This window comes from Staurois parvus, unplaced genomic scaffold, assembly GCF_062004578.1.
Source record: "Staurois parvus isolate SC_StPar_1 unplaced genomic scaffold, SC_StPar_1.0 ptg002359l, whole genome shotgun sequence".
In the NCBI taxonomy this organism is placed as follows: domain Eukaryota; kingdom Metazoa; phylum Chordata; class Amphibia; order Anura; family Ranidae; genus Staurois; species Staurois parvus.
Window position 1 is genome coordinate 18933 of NW_028320155.1, and position 22861 is coordinate 41793.

Genomic DNA, 22861 nt, shown 5'->3' on the forward strand with positions numbered 1-22861 from the left:
GAGAAATGGGGCAACATTTTGTGGGCTGATGAAAGTAAGATTGTTCTTTTTGGGTCTAGTGGGTGGAGACAGTTTGTCAGACGACCCCCAAACACTGAATTCAAGCCACAGTACACTGTGAAGACCGTGAAGCATGGTGGTGCAAGCATCATGATATGGGGATGTTTCTGATACTACGGTGTTGGGCCTATTTATCGCATACCAGGGATCATGGATCAGTTTGAATCCATCAGAATACTTGAAGAGGTCATGCTGCCTTATGCTGAAGAGGAAATGCCCTTGAAATGGGGGTTCCAACAAGACAACGACCCCAAACACACCAGTAAACGTGTAACATCTTGGTTCCAGACCAACAAGATGGACGTTATGGAGTGGCCAGCCCAATCCCCGGATCTTCATCCAATAGAAAACTTGTGGGGTGACATCAAAAATGCGGTTTCTGAGGCCAAACCAAGAAATAGAGAAGAACTGTGGAATGTGGTCCAATCATCCTGGGCTGGAATACCTGATCACAGGGGCCAGAAGTTGGGGGACTCCATGCAACACAGATGTACAGCAGTTCTCAGAAACAGTGCGACTACAACCAAATATTCATGAAGTCATTCAAAGGAAAGCAAAATCTTCAAACATTTCTCAGTTTATATAGTGAATGTTGGAGTTTGTAAAGAAGAATACAAACACGGCCATTTTTTTGAACCGTCTAATATTCACTTTTCATCCATTTTTTTAGAGGAACAACACAAATTTGATGTATTTTTCTTCATGTTGTGATTTGGAATAGAATGTGTCGTGTTCCCAATGCATTTGTGTGGATGGAAATAAAAGCTATTAGAAGGATTTTCAGCTTTAGTCACTTTTATCAACACACTGATATTATTTTGAACACAACTGTATATATATATATAATAGATAAAGTGCAGCGCTATAAATAATAAAAAAAATGACAATTCATATAGATATCAAAATATTCAAAGTGCTATTCAGTGCAATATGTGCATAAAAGTGAATAAATAAATGTCCGTATTTATCTCCAATCTCATCAGTAGAGAAAATAAACAGAAGTAGTCCTCAGATGAAATCATAATCTATCCAAGTGAACAAAGTGCAGATGTGCGCATATCCTTGGAGGGAATCCCCCACCTCTGATTGGTGCGCACTCACCAGAAATGAGATGTAAGCAAGCTTTGGTTACAATCTGTCACATCTGGGTGCAGGAACAGGGGAGCAGCCTAGGGGTTAGTCCTCCAGCATCCTCCATGTACCGGTGGTGGGGGTATCCTTTGTCCTGTTTGTCAGAATCCTCACGAAGTGACACAGCCAGCAATGTATGCGCAACAACCTGAGCAACAAGCTGCACAGCACTCTCAAGGTTTGATCCACACAAAGGTCAGACCTGCTTTCCCAACACTTTGGGGTAATAACTGGAAATATTCCTCCAGTTCACTTGTAATAGGAAAGCATCACTTCAAGACTCCAACCTAATCAACGTGAAATCGCCATTTCTCTCCTCAGGAGCTGTCACCCTGACACCATGTGAGGAGAGGAGAGCCGGTAATCGACATTCCTCAGAGGGGACTCTGATCATCAGTGTAGCCCCATCAGTGCCACCTGTCAGTGTCCATCAATGCCACATATCAGTGCCCACTTGAGCTGCCTTTCAATGCCACCTATTAATTCCAGTCAGTGCCACCTGTCCAGGGGCGGACTGACCATTCGAGCACTCAGGCACTGCCCGAGGGCCCAGGGTCAGTAGGGGGCCCCATAAAATGCCCCTGGTACCTTTTTTATAGGCTTTTTTTGAGTGTGGGCAAGGACACAGGGGCCCCATGATCCCCTATTGCCCGGGGCCCCATGAGTTGTCAGTCCGCCCCTGCACCTATCAGTGCCAGTCAGTGCCGCCTATCAGTGCCATAAATGAGAGCTGCCTTTCAGTGCCCATCAGTGATGCCTGTCAATGTCCATCAGTGCCACCTATCAGTGCCTCCTCATTAGTGCCCATCAGTGCCCATCACTGCAGCCTCATTAGCGCACATCAGTGAAGGAGAAAAATCACTTATTTACAAAATTTTATAACAGAAACTAAGAAAAAACTTTTTTTTTTCCAAAAATTTCAGTTGTTTTTGGTTTGTTTAGCAAAAAATAAAAAACCCCGAGGTGATTAAATACCCCCAAAATAAAGCTTTATCTGTCTAAAAAAAAATGATACAAATGTCATATGGGTACAGTGTTGCATGACCGCACAATTGTCATTCAAAGTGTGACAGCGCTGAAAGCTGAAAATTGGCCTGGGCAGGAAGGGGGTAGAAGTGCCCTGTAGGCAGGAAGGGGGTAGAAGTGCCCTGTAGGCAGGAAGGGGGTAGAAGTGCCCAGTGGCCAGGAAGGGGGTAGAAGTGCCCTGTAGGCAGGAAGGGGGTAGAAGTGCCCTGTAGGCAGGAAGGGGGTAGAAGTGCCCGGTAGGCAGGAAGGGGGTAGAAGTGCCCGGTGGGCAGGAAGGGGGTAGAAGTGCCCTGTATGCAGGAAGGGGGTAGAAGTGCCCAAGGGGCAGGAAGTGGGTAGAAGTATCCTGTAGGCAGGAAGGAGGTAGAAGTGCCCGGTAGGCAGGAAAGGGGTAGAAGTGCCCGGTAGGCAGGAAGGGGGTAGAAGTGTCCTGTAGGCAGGAAGGAGGTAGAAGTGCCCGGTAGGCAGGAAAGGGGTAGAAGTGCCCGGTAGGCAGGAAGGGGGTAGAAGTGCCCTGTAGGCAGGAAGGGGGTAGAAGTGCCCTGTAGGCAGGAAGGGGGTAGAAGTGCCCGGTAGGCAGGAAGGGGGTAGAAGTGTCCTGTAGGCAGGAAAGGGGTAGAAGTGCCCGGTGGGCAGGAAGGGGGTAGATGTGCCCTGTAGGCAGGAAGGGGGTAGAAGTGCCCAGTGGCCAGGAAGGGGGTAGAAGTGCCCGGTGGGCAGGAAGGGGGTAGAAGTGCCCGGTAGGCAGGAAGGGGGTAGAAGTGCCCGGTAGGCAGGAAGGGGGTAGAAGTGTCCAGTAGGCAGGAAGGGGGTAGAAGTGTCCTGTAGGCAGGAAGGAGGTAGAAGTGCCCGGTAGGCAGGAAAGGGGTAGAAGTGCCCGGTAGGCAGGAAGGGGGTAGAAGTGCCCGGTAGGAAGGAAGGGGGTAGAAGTGTCCTGTAGGCAGGAAGGGGGTAGAAGTGCCCTGTAGGCAGGAAGGGGGTAGAAGTGCCCTGTAGGCAGGAAGGGGGTAGAAGTGCCCGGTAGGCAGGAAGGGGGTAGAAGTGCCCGGTAGGCAGGAAGGGGGTAGAAGTGCCCTGTAGGCAGGAAGGGGGTAGAAGTGTCCGGTGGGCAGGAAGGGGGTAGAACTGCCCGGTAGGCAGGAAGGGGGTAGAAGTGCCCTGTAGGCAGGAAGGGGGTAGAAGTGCCCTGTAGGCAGGAAGGGGGTAGAAGTGTCCTGTAGGCTGGAAGGGGGTAGAAGTGCCCTGTAGGCAGGAAGGGGGTAGAAGTGCCCTGTAGGCAGGAAGGGGGTAGAAGTGTCCGGTAGGCAGGAAGGGGGTAGAAGTGTTCGGTAGACAGGAAGGGGGTAGAAGTGCCCTGTGGGCAGGAAGGGGGTAGAAGTGCCCTGTAGGCAGGAAGGGGGTAGAAGTGCCCTGTAGGCAGGAAGGGGGTAGAAGTGTCCGGTGGGCAGGAAGGGGGTAGAAGTGCCCTGTAGGCAGGAAGGGGGTAGAAGTGCCCTGTAGGCAGGAAGGGGGTAGAAGTGCCCGGCAGGCAGGAAGGGGGTAGAAGTGTCCGGTAGGCAGGAAGGGGGTAGAAGTGCCCGGTAGACAGGAAGGGGGTAGAAGTGCCCTGTAGAAGAGGGGTTAAAATGAAGGGGTGTGTCAATACACATGGGTGTGAATGGGCCCTTAACGTGTGGTGCTGCTGCCTCTGTACTGTCATGTCTGCCTCAGGCCTCACTGTACAGGTCACCAGCTTAGAAATCACAAAACTGTTGATTGTTTTTCTTCATTTTTCTCCATTAGGGGGAGACAAACCGGATCATAGGATCGCACATCCTGAATAAACACTCTTCTCGGTCCCATTGTATCTTCACCATACATGTGGAGGTGAGTGATTGCATGAACTCCTGTGTGGGAGACGACTGAAGAGCAGAACCCGCGGAGTGTTTTCATCCATCATACAGGATATCACAAAATACTTCTCACCCAGAGCTCCGGGCCCCCCAGGGCCACATACAAGCCAAGATATTGCTGAAGACAATTTGAACAAAAAATTAAACTTTGTTACTAAACCCCCCACAGTACAATCAGTCTGTAGATGGAGTAAAGCATGCTTGTTATACGGGTTCCGGGGAGAGCAGATATAGTGAATGCAGGGTCCGGGGAGAGCGGATATAGTGAATGCGGGGTCCGGGGAGAGCAGATATAGTGAATGCGGGGTCCGGGGAGAGCGGATATAGTGAATGCGGGGTCCGGGGAGAGGGGATATAGTGAATGCGGGGTCCGGGGAGAGCGGATATAATGAATGCAGGGTCCGGGGAGAGCAGATATAGTGAATGCGGGGTCCGGGGAGAGCGGATAAAGTAAATGCGGGGTCCTGGGAGAGCGGATATAGTGAATGCGGGGTCCGGGGAGAGCAGATATAGTGAATGCAGGGTCCGGGGAGAGCGGATATAGTGAATGCGGGGTCCGGGGAGAGCAGATATAGTGAATGCGGGGTCCGGGGAGAGCGGATATAGTGAATGCGGGGTCCGGGGAGAGCGGATATAGTGAATGCGGGGTCCGGGGAGAGGGGATATAGTGAATGCGGGGTCCGGGGAGAGCGGATATAGTGAATGTGGGGTCCGGGGAGAGCGGATATAGTGAATGCGGGGTCCGGGGAGAGCGGATAAAGTAAATGTGGGGTCCTGGGAGAGCGGATATAGTGAATGCGGGGTCCGGGGAGAGCGGATATAGTGAATGCGGGGTCCGGGGAGAGCGGATAAAGTAAATGCGGGGTCCTGGGAGAGCGGATATAGTGAATGCGGGGTCCGGGGAGAGCGGACATAGTGAATGCGGGGCCCGGGGAGAGCGGATATAGTGAATGCGGGGCCCGGGGAGAGCGGATATAGTGAATGCGGGGTCCGGGGAGAGCGGATATAGTGAATGCGAGGTCCGGGGAGAGCGGATATAGTGAATGCGGGATCCGGGGAGAGCGGATATAGTGAATTCGGGGTCCGAGGAGAGCGGATATAGTGAATGCGGGGTCCGGGGAGAGCGGACATAGTGAATGCGGGGTCCGGGGAGAGCGGATATAGTGAATGCGGGGTCCGGGGAGAGCGGTTATAGTGAATGCGAGGTCTGGGGAGAGCGGATATAGTGAATGCGGGGTCCGGGGAGAGCGGATATAGTGAATGCGGGGTCTTGAGTTTAGTATCATTTTAAGATATCTCAGGAAAATGCAGCATTTTGACCACCAGATGGAGCTGTCACTCATAGGAAATGAACATTTTAGGCAAATTACAAGGATTGTTCGTGATGATTGTGCTACAGCTGGAGACATTCACACAGCAACTTTTTTTATCTTTTTTTTTTTAAACAGACCCCGTTGTGATTTCTGCTTTGCAGTTTAACGTGTTTTCATTCTTCAGTCCCAGTCCAGGACGTTATCCAATGCGAAGTACACGGTGTCAAAGATCAACCTGGTGGACCTGGCGGGTTCTGAGAGATTGGGGAAGACCGGGGTGAGTATGGGAATGTGTCTGCAGATGTGACCGTATGATAGCAAGATAGAAGTCAGGTTAAACGTCTTGATCCCGCCCCTATCTGACGCCATATTCTAAGCTCAGGCTCTGATTGGCCCCTTTTATGGCAACCGGAAGCAATGGCCATTAGAAGCATTTGTTTCCGCTCGCCTTTCCAGCTTGTGATTGGATGGTTTTTCCCTGTCAAAAAATGTGACAGATTGACATCCCCCAGCAGGAAGACCTCTCAGCAAAGTCCCCCCCTGCTGTGACCATCCTTTGGGTGCCGTCATCCATCCAAAACTGAATAGACCAGCGGAACACATTAGTATTATAATACAGGATTTATATGGCGCCAACAGTGTGCGCAGCTCTGTACAAAATGAAGGCAGACATGACAGTTACAATACAATTTGGTACAAGAGGAATCAGAGGGCCCTGATCCTAAGAGCTTACAATCTAGGAGGAGGGGTTGAGTGATACAAAAGGTAATAGCTGTGGGGGGAGGAGCTGATGGAGGAAATAAATGGCAGTTTACTAGGTAGAAGCAGGAGAGGCTTCTTTAAAGAGAAAGGTTTTCAGGGATCGTCTAAAGGTGGATAGATTAGGAGACAGCCGGACAGATTGGGGTAGGGAGTTCCATAGGATGGGAGAAGCTTGGAAAAAGTCCTGGAGGTGAGCATGGGAGGAGGTGACACGGGAACTAGAGAGCAGAAGGTCTCGGGAGGATAGAAGAGAGCGGTTTGGTTGATATTTTGAGACCAGGTTGGTCATGTAGCCGGGGCGGAGTTGTGGATGGCTTTGTAAGTTGTTGGCAGTATTTTAAATTTTATTTGTTGGGGCGACTGGAAGCCAGTGGAGGGATTGGCAGAGAGAGGGGTGGAGGAGACTGAATGGAGGCCAGTGGAGGGATTGGCAGAGGGGGGTGGAGGACACTGAGTGGAGGCCAGTGGAGGGATTGGCAGAGGGGGGTGGAGGACACTGAGTGGAGGCCAGTGGAGGGATTGGCAGAGCGGGGTGGAGGACACTGAATGGAGACCAGTGGAGGGATTGGCAGAGAGAGGGGTGGAGGACACTGAATGGAGACCAGTGGAGGGATTGGCAGAGGAGGGTGGAGGACAATGAATGGAGGCCAGTGGAGGGATTGGCAGAGAGGGGTGGAGGACACTGAGTGGAGGCCAGTGGAGGGATTGGCAGAGAGGGGTGGAGGAGACTGAATGGAGGCCAGTGGAGGGATTGGCAGAGGGGGGTGGAGGACACTGAGTGGAGGCCAGTGGAGGGATTGGCAGAGAGGGGTGGAGGACACTGAGTGGAGGCCAGTGGAGGGATTGGCAGAGGGGGGTGGAGGACACTGAGTGGAGGCCAGTGGAGGGATTGGCAGAGACGGGTGGAGGACACTGAATGGTTGGTAAAGTGGATAAGTCTGGCAGCCGTATTCATGATGGACTGGAGGGGGGAGGGTTGCCTCTGTGAAGGTCATCCAATGAGGAGTGAGTTGCAGTAGTCGAGGTGAGAGATGACCAGGGAGGGAATTAGAAGCTTTGTGGTTGGGGGGGGGGGGGGGGGGGTTGAGGCGCTATGATTTGGACAGGGATTGGATGGGCCTGAAAGGATAGTTCAGAATCCGGGGTTCCCCCTAGCACCCTGGCATGCGGGGGATGGGTTGATAGCGGTGCTATTGATCCTGAGCGAGAAGTGGGGGGAAGAGTCACGTGGGGGGGGGGGGGGGACACATAGCGTGTGATGCTTTCCGTAAATCTCTATTTCTGTTTCTGTCTCTCAGTCTGAAGGTCAGGTCTTGAAGGAAGCTACTTACATCAACAAGTCCCTGACTTTCCTGGAACAAGCCATCATTGCGCTGGCCGACCGCCGTGACCACGTCCCGTACAGGCAGAGCAAACTCACTCACGCCCTCAAGGACTCGCTAGGTGAGATATGACATCACAAGGATTGCGCATACATGCACAGGTGTACTCAAGGGCAGCGCTCACCCTTCGGGACCCGGCAGAGATCATCTTCACATCGCGCATGTGCACCACAATGACGCAGTTACCTTTCCTTCAACAGCCTCTGTCCCCCGAAGGTGCTGGTATCTACCCCTGGGTGCCGGTCTTTGGCCGTCTTCATTGGCCTGCATGGGATGACACTTTTGCGCGCGCACAGGAGTTGGTTATCCCGGCATTGCAGGGACCGTGCCAGCGATGTAGGGTGAGCTGCACATGAGCAGCTCACTTTGCATGCCGGAGAAGGCAGCGAGCAGGAAGGTGGGTGACAGTGCGGGGCTCTTCTTTACATTCCAGCAGAGAGTATCCAGCTTAACCCCTTCCAGTCCGGACACTTCCCCCCCTTCCAGTCCGGACACTTTCCCCCCCTTCCAGTCCGGACACTTTCACCCCCTTCCAGTCCGGACACTTTCACCCCCTTCCAGTCCGGACACTTTCCCCCCCTTCCAGTCCGGACACTTTCACCCCCTTCCAGTCCGGACACTTTCCCCCCCTTCCAGTCCGGACACTTTCACCCCCTTCCAGTCCGGACACTTTCACCCCCTTCCAGTCCGGACACTTTCCTCCCCTTCCAGTCCAGACACTTTCCCCCCCTTCCAGTCCGGACGCTTTCACCCCCTTCCAGTCCGGACGCTTTCACCCCCTTCCAGTCCGGACACTTTCACCCCCTTCCAGTCCGGACACTTTCCCCCCCTTCCAGTCCGGACACTTTCACCCCCTTCCAGTCCGGACACTTTCCCCCCCTTCCAGTCCGGACACTTTCCCCCCCTTCCAGTCCGGACACTTTCCCCCCTTCCAGTCCGGACACTTTCCCCCCTTTCCAGTCTTGACACTTTCTCCCCCTTCCAGTCCGGACACTTTCACCCCCCCTTCCAGTCCGGACACTTTCACCCCCTTCCAGTCCGGACACTTTCACCCCCCCTTCCAGTCCGGACACTTTCACCCCTTCCAGTCCGGACATTTTCACCCCCTTCCAGTCCGGACACTTTCCCCCCCTTCCAGTCCGGACACTTTCCCCCCCTTCCAGTCCGGACACTTTCATCCCCTTCCGGTCCAGACACTTTCACCCCCCTCCAGTCCGGACATTTTAATCCCCTTCCAGTCTGGACATTTTCACCCCTTCCAGTCCGGACACTTTCCCCCCCCTTCCAGTCCGGACATTTTCATTCCCTTCCAGTCCGGACATTTTAATCCCCTTCCATTCCGGACATTTTAATCCCCTTCCAGTCCGGACATTTTCACCCCCTTCCAGTCCGGACACTTTCACCCCCTTCCAGTCCGGACGCTTTCCCCCCCTTCCAGTCCGGACACTTTCACCCGCTTCCAGTCCGGACACTTTCACCCCCTTCCAGTCCAGACACTTTCACCCCCCTCCAGTCCAGACACTTTCACCCCCTTCCAGTCCGGACACTTTCACCCCCTTCCAGTCCGGACACTTTCACCCCCTTCCAGTCCGGACACTTTCACCCCCTTCCAGTCCGGACACTTTCACCCCCTTCCTGCCTAGGCCAATTTTCAGCTTTCAGCGCTATCTCACTGACAATTGCGCGGTCATGCAACACTGTACCCATATGAAATTTTTTTGAGACAGATAAAGCTTTATTTTGGTGGTATTTATTCACCGCTGGGATTTTTTATTTTTTTTGCTATATTCAGTTGTGTTCAAAATACTAGCAGTCAGACATCACTAACCGGATCAATCACTGTTTTTGGTGGAAATGATATTTCTACATGGCAGATAATTTCCTAGCAGGTGTAGTAGAGTCATAGAAATCCAACAGACCCAACAGTCATGACATGCATGCTGCTGATTCTGTGTCATTGAATCACTCATTGAAAGGGGCGTGTTCACAATAATAGCAGTGTGGAGTTCTATTAGTGAGGTCATTCATTCTTTGATAAACAGGTGGCAATGATTGCCCTTATTTAAGGAAGGAAGGCAGCAAATGTTGGACATGCTGGTTACAGTGCATTTCTCTCTGACATTCTGAGGAAAATGGGTGGTTCCAGACATTGTTCAGAAGAACAGCGTACCTTGATTAAAAAGTTGATTGGAGAGGGGAAAACATATAAAGAAGTGCAGAAAATGATCGGCTGCTCAGCTAAACTGATGGCAAATGCTTTAAAATGGCAACCAAAACCTGAAAGATGTGGAAGAAAGCGAAAAACTACCATTGGAATGGATAGATGAATAGCAAAATGGCGCGGACTCAGCCAACAATCAGCCCCAGGAAGATGAAAGAAGGTGTGACGTTCCCTGTGAGGACTCAGCCAACAATCAGCTCCAGGAAGATGAAAGAAGGTGTGATGTTCCCTGTGAGGACTGTTACAATTAGAAGACGCCGATGTGAAGCCAAGCTATCTGCAAGAAGTCCCCGCAAAGTCCCACTGTTGGGAAAAGACATGTGCTGAAGAGGTTACAATCTGCCAAAGAGCACATTGACTGGCCTATAGAGAAATGACGCAACATTTTGTGGACTGATGAAAGTAAGATTGTTCTTTTTGGGTCTAGTGGGCGGAGACAGTTTGTCAGACGACCCCCAAACACTGAATTCCAGCCACAGTACACTGTGAAGACCGTGAAGCATGGTGGTGCAAGCATCATGATATGGGGAGGTTTCTCATACTACGGTGTTGGGCCTATTTATCACATACCAGGGATCATGGATCAGTTTGAATACATCAGAATACTTGAAGAGGTCATGCTGCCTTATGCTGAAGAGGAAATACCCTTGAAATGGGGGTTCCAACAAGACAACCACCCCAAACACACCAGTAAACGTGCAACATCTTGGTTCCAGACCAACAAGATGGACGTTATGGAGCGGCCAGCCCAATCCCCGGATCTTCATCCAATAGAAAACTTGTGGGGTGACATCAAAAATGCCGTTTCTGAGGCCAAACCAAGAAATAGAGAAGAACTGTGGAATGTGGTCCAATCATCCTGGGCTGGAATACCTGATCACAGGGGCCAGAAGTTGGGGGACTCCATGCAACACAGATGTACAGCAGTTCTCAGAAACAGTGCGACTACAACCAAATATTCATGAAGTCATTCAAAGGAAAGCAAAATCTTCAAACATTTCTCAGTTTATATAGTGAATGTTGGAGTTTGTAAAGAAGAATACAAACACTGCGATTTTTTTGAACCGTCTAATATTCACTTTTCTTCCATTTTTTTAGAGGAACAACACAAATTTGATGTATTTTTCTTCATGTTGTGATTTGGAATAGAATGTGTCGTGTTCCCAATGCATTTGTGTGGATGGAAATAAAAGCTATTAGAAGGATTTTCAGCTTTAGTCACTTTTTTTCAACACACTGATATTATTTTGAACACAACTGTATGTGAAGTGAAACAAAAAACAAGAAGCGCATCAACCTTGCGCATTACCTCAGTAACAGAATTTATTAATAGAAGGCATGTAGTCCTCAAAGGGACTTCAAAGATAAGAAGCCAGCGTGAATCCCATCATGGGGGTAGACACTCAGTATAGCCGACGTGCCTCGAAGGCCATGCCTTCTTCCTCAGAGCTCTATGTGAACCAGGGGTGAACCCCTTCGGGGCTGATATGTTGAGAGTGAATATCCAACTCCCTATGGTCTAACTTTTGGAACCTGTTTTCTTCTCTTTTATAACCAATAAATCTACACATTCTTTTAACTGGATCCTGTTCTATTTGTCTCATTATAATCAATCAGCCTGGATCGTTGGGAGGAGCTGCAGGAACCCAACCATAGTGCACCATAGATCTCCATGTCTGATGGACATTAGTCCCCTTTCTACTTATCTTGGCTGTCACAAAGTGGCCTCTTGTGCGCTTTGGTTGGTTCAATTGTTTTGGAGAGGTATAGAGTGAAACGTTCATTTTTGGACTTGCCAATACCATTGTAACAGGTCCACTGAATAGCAAGAATGGTAAGCAGTGTGCGTCTTTCACATGTTCCCCCGATGTTGCCTGCTGGAGTCTGCAAAAATGTCTGTGTAGGGTCTGATCCTTTTTTAGGCCTGAGCTTAAACGGGGCTAAGGACCCTCTCACACCCTCCAGTGACAGTACCTAGGCCTGGCGATTGGCTGATCAGACACCAAGTGCTGTTTTGTAGGAGACAAAGGGAGGTCCCTTCCTCCATTATACCCCAAAATAGGTTTTCCTTGTAGTTCCAGTAATGGCGGGTTGTCAGGGTAAATACTTGCTCCTTACAATACCTGCTAACCATTGAACCTTGAAGAAGTAGGATTTAACATTAGGCTGGCTTGTAAGGGATACATTATTATTATTATTATATTATTATTCAGTATTTATAAAGCGCTGATAGTTGGCTCAGCGCTGTACATTACGAAGGGGACAGAACATGTGACAGAACAATACCAATACAATGCAAAACATGAGGGGATCGAGGGCCCTGCTCTTTGGAGCTTACAATCTAGGAGGGAGGGGATGGTGGCACAGGAGGAGATAGCTGTGGGGGATGGAGTGGTAGGAAGAGTGGAGGAGGTCGGTCAAGTTAGCAGGGGGTGGGGTAGGCTTCCCTGAAGAGATGGGTTTTCAGGGTGCGCCTAAAGGAGAGGAGAGTAGGTGATAATCTGATGGGTTGGGGCAGGGAGTTCCAGAGGATGGGTGACACCCTGGAGAAGTCCTGGAGGCGGGCATGGGAGGAGGAGACCAGGGAACTAGAGAGAAGGAGGTCTTGTGAGGAGCGGAGTGTGCGTGTTGGGCGGTACTTGGATATTAGGTCGGTGATGTAGTTCGGGAAGTGTGGTGGACGGCTTTGTACGTCAGTGTTAGGATTTTGAATTTGATCCGTTGTGCAATTGGAAGCCAGTGGAGGGATTGGCAGAGGAGGGTGGAGGACACTGAATGGAGGCCAGTGGAGGGATTGGCAGAGGGGGGTGGAGGACACTGAGTGGAGGCCAGTGGAGGGATTGGCAGAGGGGGGTGGAGGACACTGAATGGAGGCCAGTGGAGGGATTGGCAGAGAGGGGTGGAGGACACTGAGTGGAGGCCAGTGGAGGGATTGGCAGAGAGGGGTGGAGGACACTGAGTGGAGGCCAGTGGAGGGATTGGCAGAGGGGGGTGGAGGACACTGAGTGGAGGCCAGTAAAGGGATTGGCAGAGGGGGTGGAGGACACTGAATGGAGGCCAGTGGTGGGATTGGCAGAGGGGGGTGGAGGACACTGAGTGGAGGTCAGTGGAGGGATTGGCAGAGGGGGGTGGAGGACACTGAGTGGAGGCCAGTGGAGGGATTGGCAGAGGGGGGTGGAGGACACTGAGTGGAGGCCAGTGGAGGGATTGGCAGAGAGGGGTGGAGGACACTGAGTGGAGGCCAGTGGAGGGATTGGCAGAGGGGGGGTGGCGGAGATGGAGCGGTTGGAAAGGTGAATGAGTCTGGCAGCCGTATTCAGGATGGACTGTAGTGGGGATAGCCTGTGGCCAGGCAGGCCAGTGAGGAGGGAGTTGCAGTAGTCGAGTCGTGATATGATGAGGGAGTGGATGAGCTGTTTAGTGGTTTCTGGGGTTAGGAACGTGTGGATTTTGGTGATGTTGCGGAGGTGGAGTCTGCCTGTTGCGGAAGTGGAGGCGGCACGAGCTTGTTAAAGATTGGACTTAGGGCTGGAAGGATAGGTTGGAGTCCAGAATGACACCAAGTACTCTGGCCTGCGGGGCGGGTTTGATGGTGGCGTTGTTGGATGTGATGGAGAAGTCAATGGGGGGTGGTGTGCGGGCTGGGGAGGTTCAGTTTAAGGAAGTGGAGCGACATCCAGTCTGATATGTCGCTCAGCAGGTGTGTGATTCGGGCAGAGACCGAGGGGGTGAGGTGGGGGGTTGAGAGATAGATTTGTGTGTCGTCAGCATATAGGTGGTAGTTGAAGCCGTGAGAGGATGCCATGGGGGTTATTTACTAAAAGTGAAGAATGCAAAATCTGGTGCAGTTCTGCGTAGAAACCAATCAGCTTTCAAGTTTTATGGCCAAGGCTTAATTGACCAAGTTTAAGTTAGAAGATGATTGGTTACAATGCACAGTTCTACCAGATATGAAATGCACCAGGTTTAGTAAATCTGCCCCCCATGTGTCAAAAACGAACATACTGAGTGGAGAGTGAGGGGTAGCACTGTGGGCTCGTAGACAAAACATGTCAGAATATCTCCTGCAGAGCTGTGACGTTGTGATTGATTATTTGTTTTTCCAAACAGGAGGAAACTGTAATACGGTGTTGGTGGCGAATGTGTACGGCGAGGCGGCTCAGATTGATGAGACTGTGAGTATTATGTGGTGTTCACACAGGTGGTCAGGATTTGCGTATAGATAAATACGGACTAACCGCATTGCTAGGATGTTGCAAACCAAAATAGAGGATAACCAAGTCTGTATGGTGCCTCTGATCCCACCTGATTAGAACCTCCATGCTGAAACCATGTGCAATCCTGACCATGACCACCACACCTATATGAGTTTGTTGGACATCCTATTCCAAATCCAGTGGCATTAATATGGATTTGTTCCCCCCCCCAGTCAAAAACCGTGGCCATTAATTTGGAGTCGCTCCCTTTGCAGCTACAACATCCTCCACTCTTTTGGGAAGGCTTTTGGATTTGGGAGGGTGTTTGTGGAATCTTTTTGTGCCCATTTTTGAGGTGAGGTACTGATGTTGGATAAAAACTGTCTCACCGTCAGAGTTCCAGTTCTTCCCAGAGGTGTTCATGACAGTTGAGTTCAGGACACTCGAGTTCCTCCACACCAAACTGGCTGTCCGTGTCTTTGTGGAGCTGGCTTTGTACACAGGGGCACAGTCATGGTAAAACAGAAAAGAGTCTTCATCAAACTGTTACCACAATGTTGAGCTTTTGGACAACCTATTCAAAAACCATGGCCATTAATGTGGAGTTGCCTTCCATTCCAAAACCACGACCATTAACATAGAGTTGGTCCTACTTTGTGGCTATACCATCCTCCACTTTTCTAGGAAGACTTTCCACAAGATTTTGGAGGGTGTCTGTGGGAATTTGTGCCCATTTGTGAGGTCAGGTACTGATGTTGGATGAGAAGACCTGGCTCACCATCGCGATTCCAATTCATCCCAAAGGTATTCAGTGAGGTTGAGGTCAGGGTTCTGTGCAGGGCACTCAAGTTCCTCCACACCACACTGGTCAAACCATGTCTTTACGGAGCTGACTTTGTACACGGGGCACAGTCATTGTGGAACAGAAAAGGGCCTTCATCAAACTATTACCACAAGGTTCTGCTGTTGGCCATCCTATTACAAAACCATGGCCATCATTATGGAGTTCACTCCCATGTGGCAATAACTTCTGCCACTCTTCTGTGAAGGCTTTCTATAAGATTTTAGGGGGTGTCTGTGGGAATTTGTGCCCGTTTGTGAGGTCGGGTACTGATGTTGGATGAGAAGGTTTTACATTACAATTTACCCCAAAGGTGTTCAGTAGGGTTGAAGTCAGGACTGTTGAGGACACTCTAGTTCGTCCACACCACACTGGTCAAACCATGTCTTTGTGGAGCTGGCTCTACTTTTCTGGGAAGGCTTCCTGCTAAATTTTGAAGTATTTTTTCTGTGAGAATTTGTGTCCCTTAAGCCAAAAGAACCTTTGTGAAGTCAGGTACTGATGTTGGATGAGAAGACCTGGATCACCATTGTCGTTCCCGTTCATCCCAAAGGTGTTTAGTAGGGTTGAGGTCAGGACTGTTGAGGACACTCTAGTTCCTCCACATCAAACTGGTTAAACCATGTCTTTATGGAGCTGGCTCTACTTTTCTGGGAAGGCTTCCTGATAAATTTTGCGGTTTTTTTCTGTAAGAATTTGTGTCCCTTAAGCCAAAAGATTCTTTATGAAGTCAGGTACTGATGTTGGATGAGAAGACCTGGATCACCATTGTCATTCCCATTCATCCCAAAGGTGTTCAGTATGGTTGAGGTCAGGGCTCTGTATAGGACACCCCAGTTCCTCCACACCAAACTGGTCATCCATGTCTTTATGGAGCTGGCTTTGTACACACGGGCACAGTCATGGTGGAGCAGAAAAGGGTCTTCACCAACCTATTATCTCAAGGTTGAGCTGTTGGACATCCTATTCCAAAACCATGGCAATTGATATGGAGTTGCCCCCCATTCCAAAACCATGTCCATCAATAGGGAGTTCACCCCCGTGTGGCTATAACTTCCTCCACTCTTCTCTGAAGGCATTCAATAAGGGTTTGCTGTGTCTGTGGGAATTTGTGCCCATTTGTGAGGTCAAGAACTGATGTTGGATGAGAAGGCCTGGCTCACAATCGGCGTTAAAATTCATCCCAAAGGCATTCAGTAGGGTTGAGGTCAGGGCTCTGTGTAGGACATTCAAGTTCCTACACACCAAACTGGTCAAACCATGTCTTTATGGAGCTGGCTCAATATATAGGGGTACAGTCATGCTGGAACAGAAAAGGGTCTTCACCAACCTATTATCTCAAGGTTGAGCTGTTGGACATCCTATTCTTAAACCTTGGCAATTGATATGGAGTTGCCCCCCCATTCCAAAACCATGTCCATTAATAGGGAGTTCACCCCCGTATGGCTATAACTTCCTCCACTCTTCTACGAAGGCATTCTATAAGAGTTTGCAGTGTCTGTAGGAATTTGTGCCCATTTGTGAGGTCAAATACTGATGTAGGATGAGAAGGCCTGGCTCACGATTGTTAGTAAAATTCATCCCAAAGGCATTCAGTAGGGTTGAGGTCAGGGCTGTGTGTAGGACACTCAAGTTCCTCCACACCAAACTGGTCAAACCATGTCTTTATGGAGCTGGCTCAGTACATAGGGGCACAGTCATGCTGGAACAGAAAAGGGTCTTCACCAACCTGTTATCTCAAGGTTGAGCTGTTGGACATCCTATTCCAAAACCATAGCAATTGATATGGAGTTGCCCCCCATTCCAAAACCATGTCCATTAATATGGAGTTCACCTCCATTCCAAAACCATGTACATTAATATGGAGTTGTCCCCCCATTCCAAAACCATGTCCATTAATATAGAGTTCACCCCCTTGTGGCTATAACTTCCTCCACTCTTCTACGAAGGCATTCTCTAAGAGTTTGAAGTGTCTGTGGGAACTTGTGCCCATTTGGAAGGTCAAATACTGATGTTGGTTGAGAAGGCCTGGCTCACAATCGGCGTTAAAATTCATCCCAAAGGCATTCAGTAGGGTTGAGGTCAGGGCTGTGTGTAGGACACTCAAATTCCTACACACCAGACTGGTCAAACCATGTCTTTATGGAGCTGGCTCAGTACATAGGGGCACAGTCATGGTGGAACAGAAAAGGGTCTTCACCAAACTGTTACCACCATCTTAGTAGAGCACAAATGTCTACAATGTCTTTGTAAGCAACGCATGTCAATGGAGATTGTGTGTCTTTGTGCTTGATGGTATACCCATAATATTGGAACGTGATGTTTGACAAGTTCATAGACATGTGTTGGTCAGATGTCAACAAATGTCTGGCCGTAGAGCATAGTCAGCATTGAGTTTTTCAGCATAATTACTTCCAAGCAACAGCAACCTATGGGCTATGGATGGCAGTGCCATATACTGTACCTGGGTGCAATTCATTTCTCTTTGTGCCTCACAGACTGTAGTTCCTGTGTCCTCTCACCAAATATCAGAACCCCAAAAACATCAAAGGGGGCTTCTAATGCAGCCTTTCTCAAGATTTCTTTTCCTGAGGAGCTAGTAAAATATTTCTGGCCTCAGGGAACCCCTTAATTCATTAGTGGTCAATGGAAAGAATGCTCCCTTTACAGCAGTCATCAGAATGCCGTCTGTACAGACAGCTAGAGAGATCCTTGGTGTGATGCCGCTGGCTCTGCCAAGTGGCCCTGGACCCAGAACCATGCAGGCATCATCAGCTGGGAGGTCAACTAGCCACAGCAAAAGGAACCCCTTCCAAACTCTGGAGGAACCCTAAGGATCCAAGGAACCTTGGTTGAGAATGGCTGCTCCAACGAGTCATCTCCATTGTTTACTTTCCTTTGACAGTGTGCCGATGTATAGATTGTAAGGTCTTGTAGGCAGATCCGACTTACGTCAATTGTGTTTATTTCTTTATTTTTACAGCTGCCATACGAGGGGGTATCACTAGTTTTTTAATATACAAACAGATGGCAGCACAAGGCTGCACGCACAGTCACAGGGAGCACCGACCTTCATACGTCAGTGTGCTAAAAGACATTGTCCTGTGTACATCGGGAGCTGTGCAACTGGTGCTATTCTGACCACGTGCATTACCACGTCTGCTATGTCATCGTGGACAGGAAGTTAGAACAAAGAGTCAACGTGAAATTCTGCGCGAAACCGGGCAAATCGCTGGATCTCAGCAACGTTGTATAACAGCAACCTTTGAGCCGGATCTTCATCTTCGGGAAGAGGGCATTTTCGGGGGTTGAGCTTGTTGAAGGTCTTCCTGATCTCTTGTCATCTTCCAGTGATGTTCGTCCGCTCTTGAAGCAAGTGTGCCGCTCAAAATACCTCTTTGCCACATCGCCGTAAACTTGCCGAATCATGTCTGACGTCTCTGCGGCAGATTTGCCCAGTTTCACGCAGAATTTCACGTTTGCCCTTTGTTGTAACTTGCTGTCCACGCTGAAATAGCAGACGTGGCAACGCACGTGGTCAGAATTGCACAGCTCCTGATGTACACAGGACGATGTCTTTCAGCACACTGAGTTTTGAAGGCCGGTGCTCCCTGTGACCGTGCGTGCATCCTTGTGCTGCTTTCTGTCGGCGTGTTACAAAACTAGTCTTGAAACTTTTTGATACCGCCTCGTATGTTAGAGACATATCGTTAAAACGTGGGACTTTATCATTTTTACTCGCGCTCTGCGAAATTCTTCTACAGAAGTAGCACGGCTGTTCCGGCGGTGATAGCGAGTTCATTGGACGCTGTACCTGAAATCATTCAGAATCTCCATGTTTATCTTTTCATGAAGCGCGAGTTTCCCGTATGGAAGAGAAATATATTTCCAATATATTTAGAAAAAAAAAATTATACATGCGACATATATTTACAATATATTGGCCCAAACAAATATATTTTAACCACTTCCAGTCCAGACACTTCCCCCCCTTCCAGTCCGGACACTTTCCCCCCCTTCCAGTCTGGACACTTTCACCCCCTTCCAGTCCGGACACTTTCCCCCCCTTCCAGTCCGGACACTTTCCCCCCCTTCCAGTCCGGACACTTTCACACCCTTCCAGTCTGGACACTTTCACCCCCTTCCAGTCCGGACACTTTCCCCCCCTTCCAGTCCGGACACTTTCCCCCCCTTCCAGTCCGGACACTTTCACACCCTTCCAGTCCGGACACTTTCACCCCCTTCCAGTCCGGACACTTTCCCCCCCTTCCAGTCCGGACACTTTCCCCCCCTTCCAGTCTGGACACTTTCACCCCCTTCCAGTCCGGACACTTTCACCCCCTTCCAGTCCAGACACTTTCCCCCCCTTCCAGTCCAGACACTTTCACCCCCCTTCCAGTCCGGACACTTTCACCCCCTTCCAGTCCGGACACTTTCACCCCCTTCCAGTCCGGACACTTTCCCCCCTTCCAGTCCGGACACTTTCCCCGCCTTCCAGTCCGGACACTTTCCCCCCCTTCCAGTCCGGACACTTTCCCCCCCTTCCAGTCCGGACACTTTCGCCCCCTTCCAGTCTGGACACTTTCTCCCCCTTCCAGTCCAGACACTTTCACCCCCTTCCAGTCCGGACACTTTCCCCTCTTCCAGTCTGGACACTTTCCCCCCCTTCCAGTCCAGACACTTTCACCCCCTTCCAGTCCAGACACTTTCACCCCCTTCCAGTCTGGACACTTTCACCCCCTTCCAGTCCGGACACTTTCCCCCCTTTCAGTCCGGACACTTTCCCCCCCTTCCAGTCCGGACACTTTCACCCCCTTCCAGTCCGGACACTTTCACCCCCTTCCAGTCCAGGCCAATTTTCAGCTTTCAGCGCTATCACACTTTGAATGACAATTGCGCGGTCATGCAACACTGTACCCATATGAATTTTTTAGCATTTTTTTTTAGACAGATAAAACTTTATTTTGGTGGTATTTATTCACCGCTGGGAGTATTTTTTTTTTGCTATGTAAATGAAAAGTCCAAAAATTTTGAAAAAGTGTTTTTCTTATAAAATTTTGCAAATAAATAATATTTCATCATAAATCTCGGCCAAAATTTATTCTGTTATCTTTTTAGTAAAAAAAAAAAAAAACCAAATTAGTTTAAAACCTAAAATTATAATTTTAAACATTTTTTACACATTTTTATTTTATTTTTTTATATTATTATTTGTTTTTTTTGGGGTTTTTTTTTTTACATACTGTCACCCTAGCAGTACAGTGTAACCATGGTGACACTGTACTACTTGTGGTGGGGGGGTGATGAAGATTTTTTTTTTTTTTTTTTTTTTACACTGATTGCTTTTACACCCATAAAGGCTGTAAAAGCAATCATTTCTCCTTCTCTCTGGCTGCATTCCTGCAGCCATTGAGAACTATTGTGCGAGCTGTGATTGGTCACAGCTTGTCACATGGTACAAGGCTGTTGTGAATGGCCCTGTACCATGTGACCTCTGTGATCATTCACAGATTTCACACGTAGTAAGCAACGATGTCAGAAGTGACATCTTGCTTACTACTCTGCATGTGATCACTGATTGGCCAATCAGTGATCACATGATCGGGACCTCACACAAAAGTCCCGTATGACGATCGGTGTTCCACTGTGCCCGGAGGACACAGCGGGCACTGGATCGCGGTGCTGCGCACTCACAGGGAGTGTGCACAACAGGGGCGGACTGACAACTCATGGGGCCCCCGGGCAATAGGGGATCATGGGGCCCCTGTGTCCTTGCCCAAACTCAAAAAAGCCTATGAAAAAGGTACCAGGGGCATCTCATGGGGCCCCTACTGACCCCGGGCCCTCGGGCAGTGCCCGAGTTTCCAAATGGTCAGTCCGCCCCTGGTGCACAAGCAGGGGGCGGGGAGGCCGTTTATAAACGACAACCCGCCCCTGCACTGCCACCGTCTGGCCGTTTATATACAACGGCCGGACGGGAAGTTAACATGTATTCCAAAAATGTAAATTAAAATATATTTTCCAAAGGCATATACAGTATTTAAAATATATTTTTTTTCAAATATATTTTCCAGATATTTTTGAACGATCAAAAAAATGCATTTAAAGATAGATTTCTAAATATCTATCTAAATGCTTTCCAAAGGACACTTTGAAATATTTTTCAGCGTGTGTTCTGAATATATTTTTAAAAAATATATTCGCAAATCTGTTGAAATATATTGAATGCGGCCAAAATTGTAGTATTTGGATTATATGTCAGTATATTTGGGAAGAATATATTAAGAATGTATTTTTAAAATATATATTTTTTCCATGTCTTCAGCTCTCTACTCTGCGATTCACCAGCAGAATGAAGTGTATACCGGCGGAGTGCGTCGTCATCCAGCGCTACGACCCCGTGGTAAGTGCCATCCTATTGAAGTTCAGAACCCAGCAGGGAACTCATAAATGCCGGCCATACACGGTTCGAATTCCGAACGATTTTTCATCCAAAAATCGAAAACGTTGTTCACTCGGTAATCCGATGGCGCCATCGATGATTTGGAAAATCGTTCGACCGAGTCATAAAGTTCACCCCATATAACAGGTGAAGCTTCTGTTCCTTCCAGATCACAGCTTATGCGCATATTCTTTTCGGAAAAACGATCGTACGATTTGACCATCATTGAGTCGGGAGTTTTTCACGAATTTTCCAACATGCCCGATCACCACGAAAAACCATGAAATTCAGCCGGTGCCATTGATCCCACTAACAGAGCGACAATCGGCCGATTATTCTTAGGTCCGATTTTCAGATGAAAAATCGGTTCGAATTTCGACCCGTGTATGGCCGGACAAAGTCTCAGGCTGGACATAGACTTTTTTTGAAAATAATGTTGGTCATAGATACACTTTAGATGCTCACCCCGTGTCTCATGTGTGCGATTTGTTTTCTTCTGGCAGCGAATGTGTAAAAATTTGCAGCAAGAGATCGAACACCTGCGCAGGGAGCTGACCCTCCGTGACACTCTGGTAAGGGATCGTCCCGTGTGACACGCACAACATCCAGCGAGGGTCACCGGCCAGTTTGTAAAATCGTAACAATCTCAATTTTCATTTTTATTGGTCGCTTCGCCTCAATGTAAATTTTGTAGAAGGTTGTCACCAATTTGTGAGGGTGGGGGAGGGCCATACGGCTTCATGACGGTTACAGAACTGGTTATTGGCACCTGAGCATCCCTGCTTCCCATCTGGAGTGGGCCCACTGGAAGGGGGGGAAAGTGTCCGGACTGGAAGGGGGGAAAGTGTCCGGACTGGAAGGGGGGAAAGTGTCCGGACTGGAAGGGGGGGAAAGTGTCCGGATTGGAAGGGGGGGAAAGTGTCCGGACTGGAAGGGGGGGAAAGTGTCCGGACTGGAAGGGGGTGAAAGCGTCCGGACTGGAAGGGGGTGAAAGCGTCCGGACTGGAAGGGGGTGAAAGCGTCCGGACTGGAAGGGGGGGAAAGTGTCCGGACTGGAAGGGGGGGAAAGTGTCCGGACTGGAAGGGGGTGAAAGCGTCCGGACTGGAAGGGGGTGAAAGCGTCCGGACTGGAAGGGGGTTGAAAGTGTCCGGACTGGAAGGGGGGGGAAGTGTCCGGACTGGAAGGGGGGGAAAGTGTCCGGACTGGAAGGGGGGAAAGTGTCCGGACTGGAAGGGGGCTGAAGGTGTCCGGACTGGAAGGGGGTGAAAGTGTCCGGACTGGAAGGGGGTGAAAGCATCCGGACTGGAAGGGGGGTGAAAGCGTCTGGACTGGAAGGGGGGTGAAAACGTTCGGACTGGAAGGGGGGTGAAAGCGTCTGGACTGGAAGGGGGTAAAAGCGACCGGACTGGAAGGGGGTAAAAGTGTCCGGACTGGAAGGGGGTGAATGTTTCCGGACTAGAAGGGGGTAAAAGTGTCCGGACTGGAAGGGGGGGAAAGTGTCCGGACTGGAAGGGGGGGAAAGTGTCCGGACTGGAAGGGGGTGAAAGTGTCCGGACTGGAAGGGGGTAAAAGTGTCCGGACTGGAAGGGGCTGA

The 22861-nt window shown here is 49.7% G+C and overlaps 1 protein-coding gene across 1 annotated transcript in view; it reads left to right on the plus strand.

The window, feature by feature from the left end:
• The window catches only part of KIF9 (kinesin family member 9), a gene marked incomplete at both ends in the record, with an annotated part of 83075 nt that overhangs the window by 17428 nt on the left and 42786 nt on the right, over positions 1-22861 (plus strand). Inside the window, 6 exon segments of the mRNA XM_089665805.1 lie at positions 4000-4083; positions 5607-5699; positions 7483-7627; positions 13898-13962; positions 21150-21227; positions 21770-21838. Coding sequence (XP_089521931.1) covers positions 4000-4083; positions 5607-5699; positions 7483-7627; positions 13898-13962; positions 21150-21227; positions 21770-21838 — 534 coding nt within the window.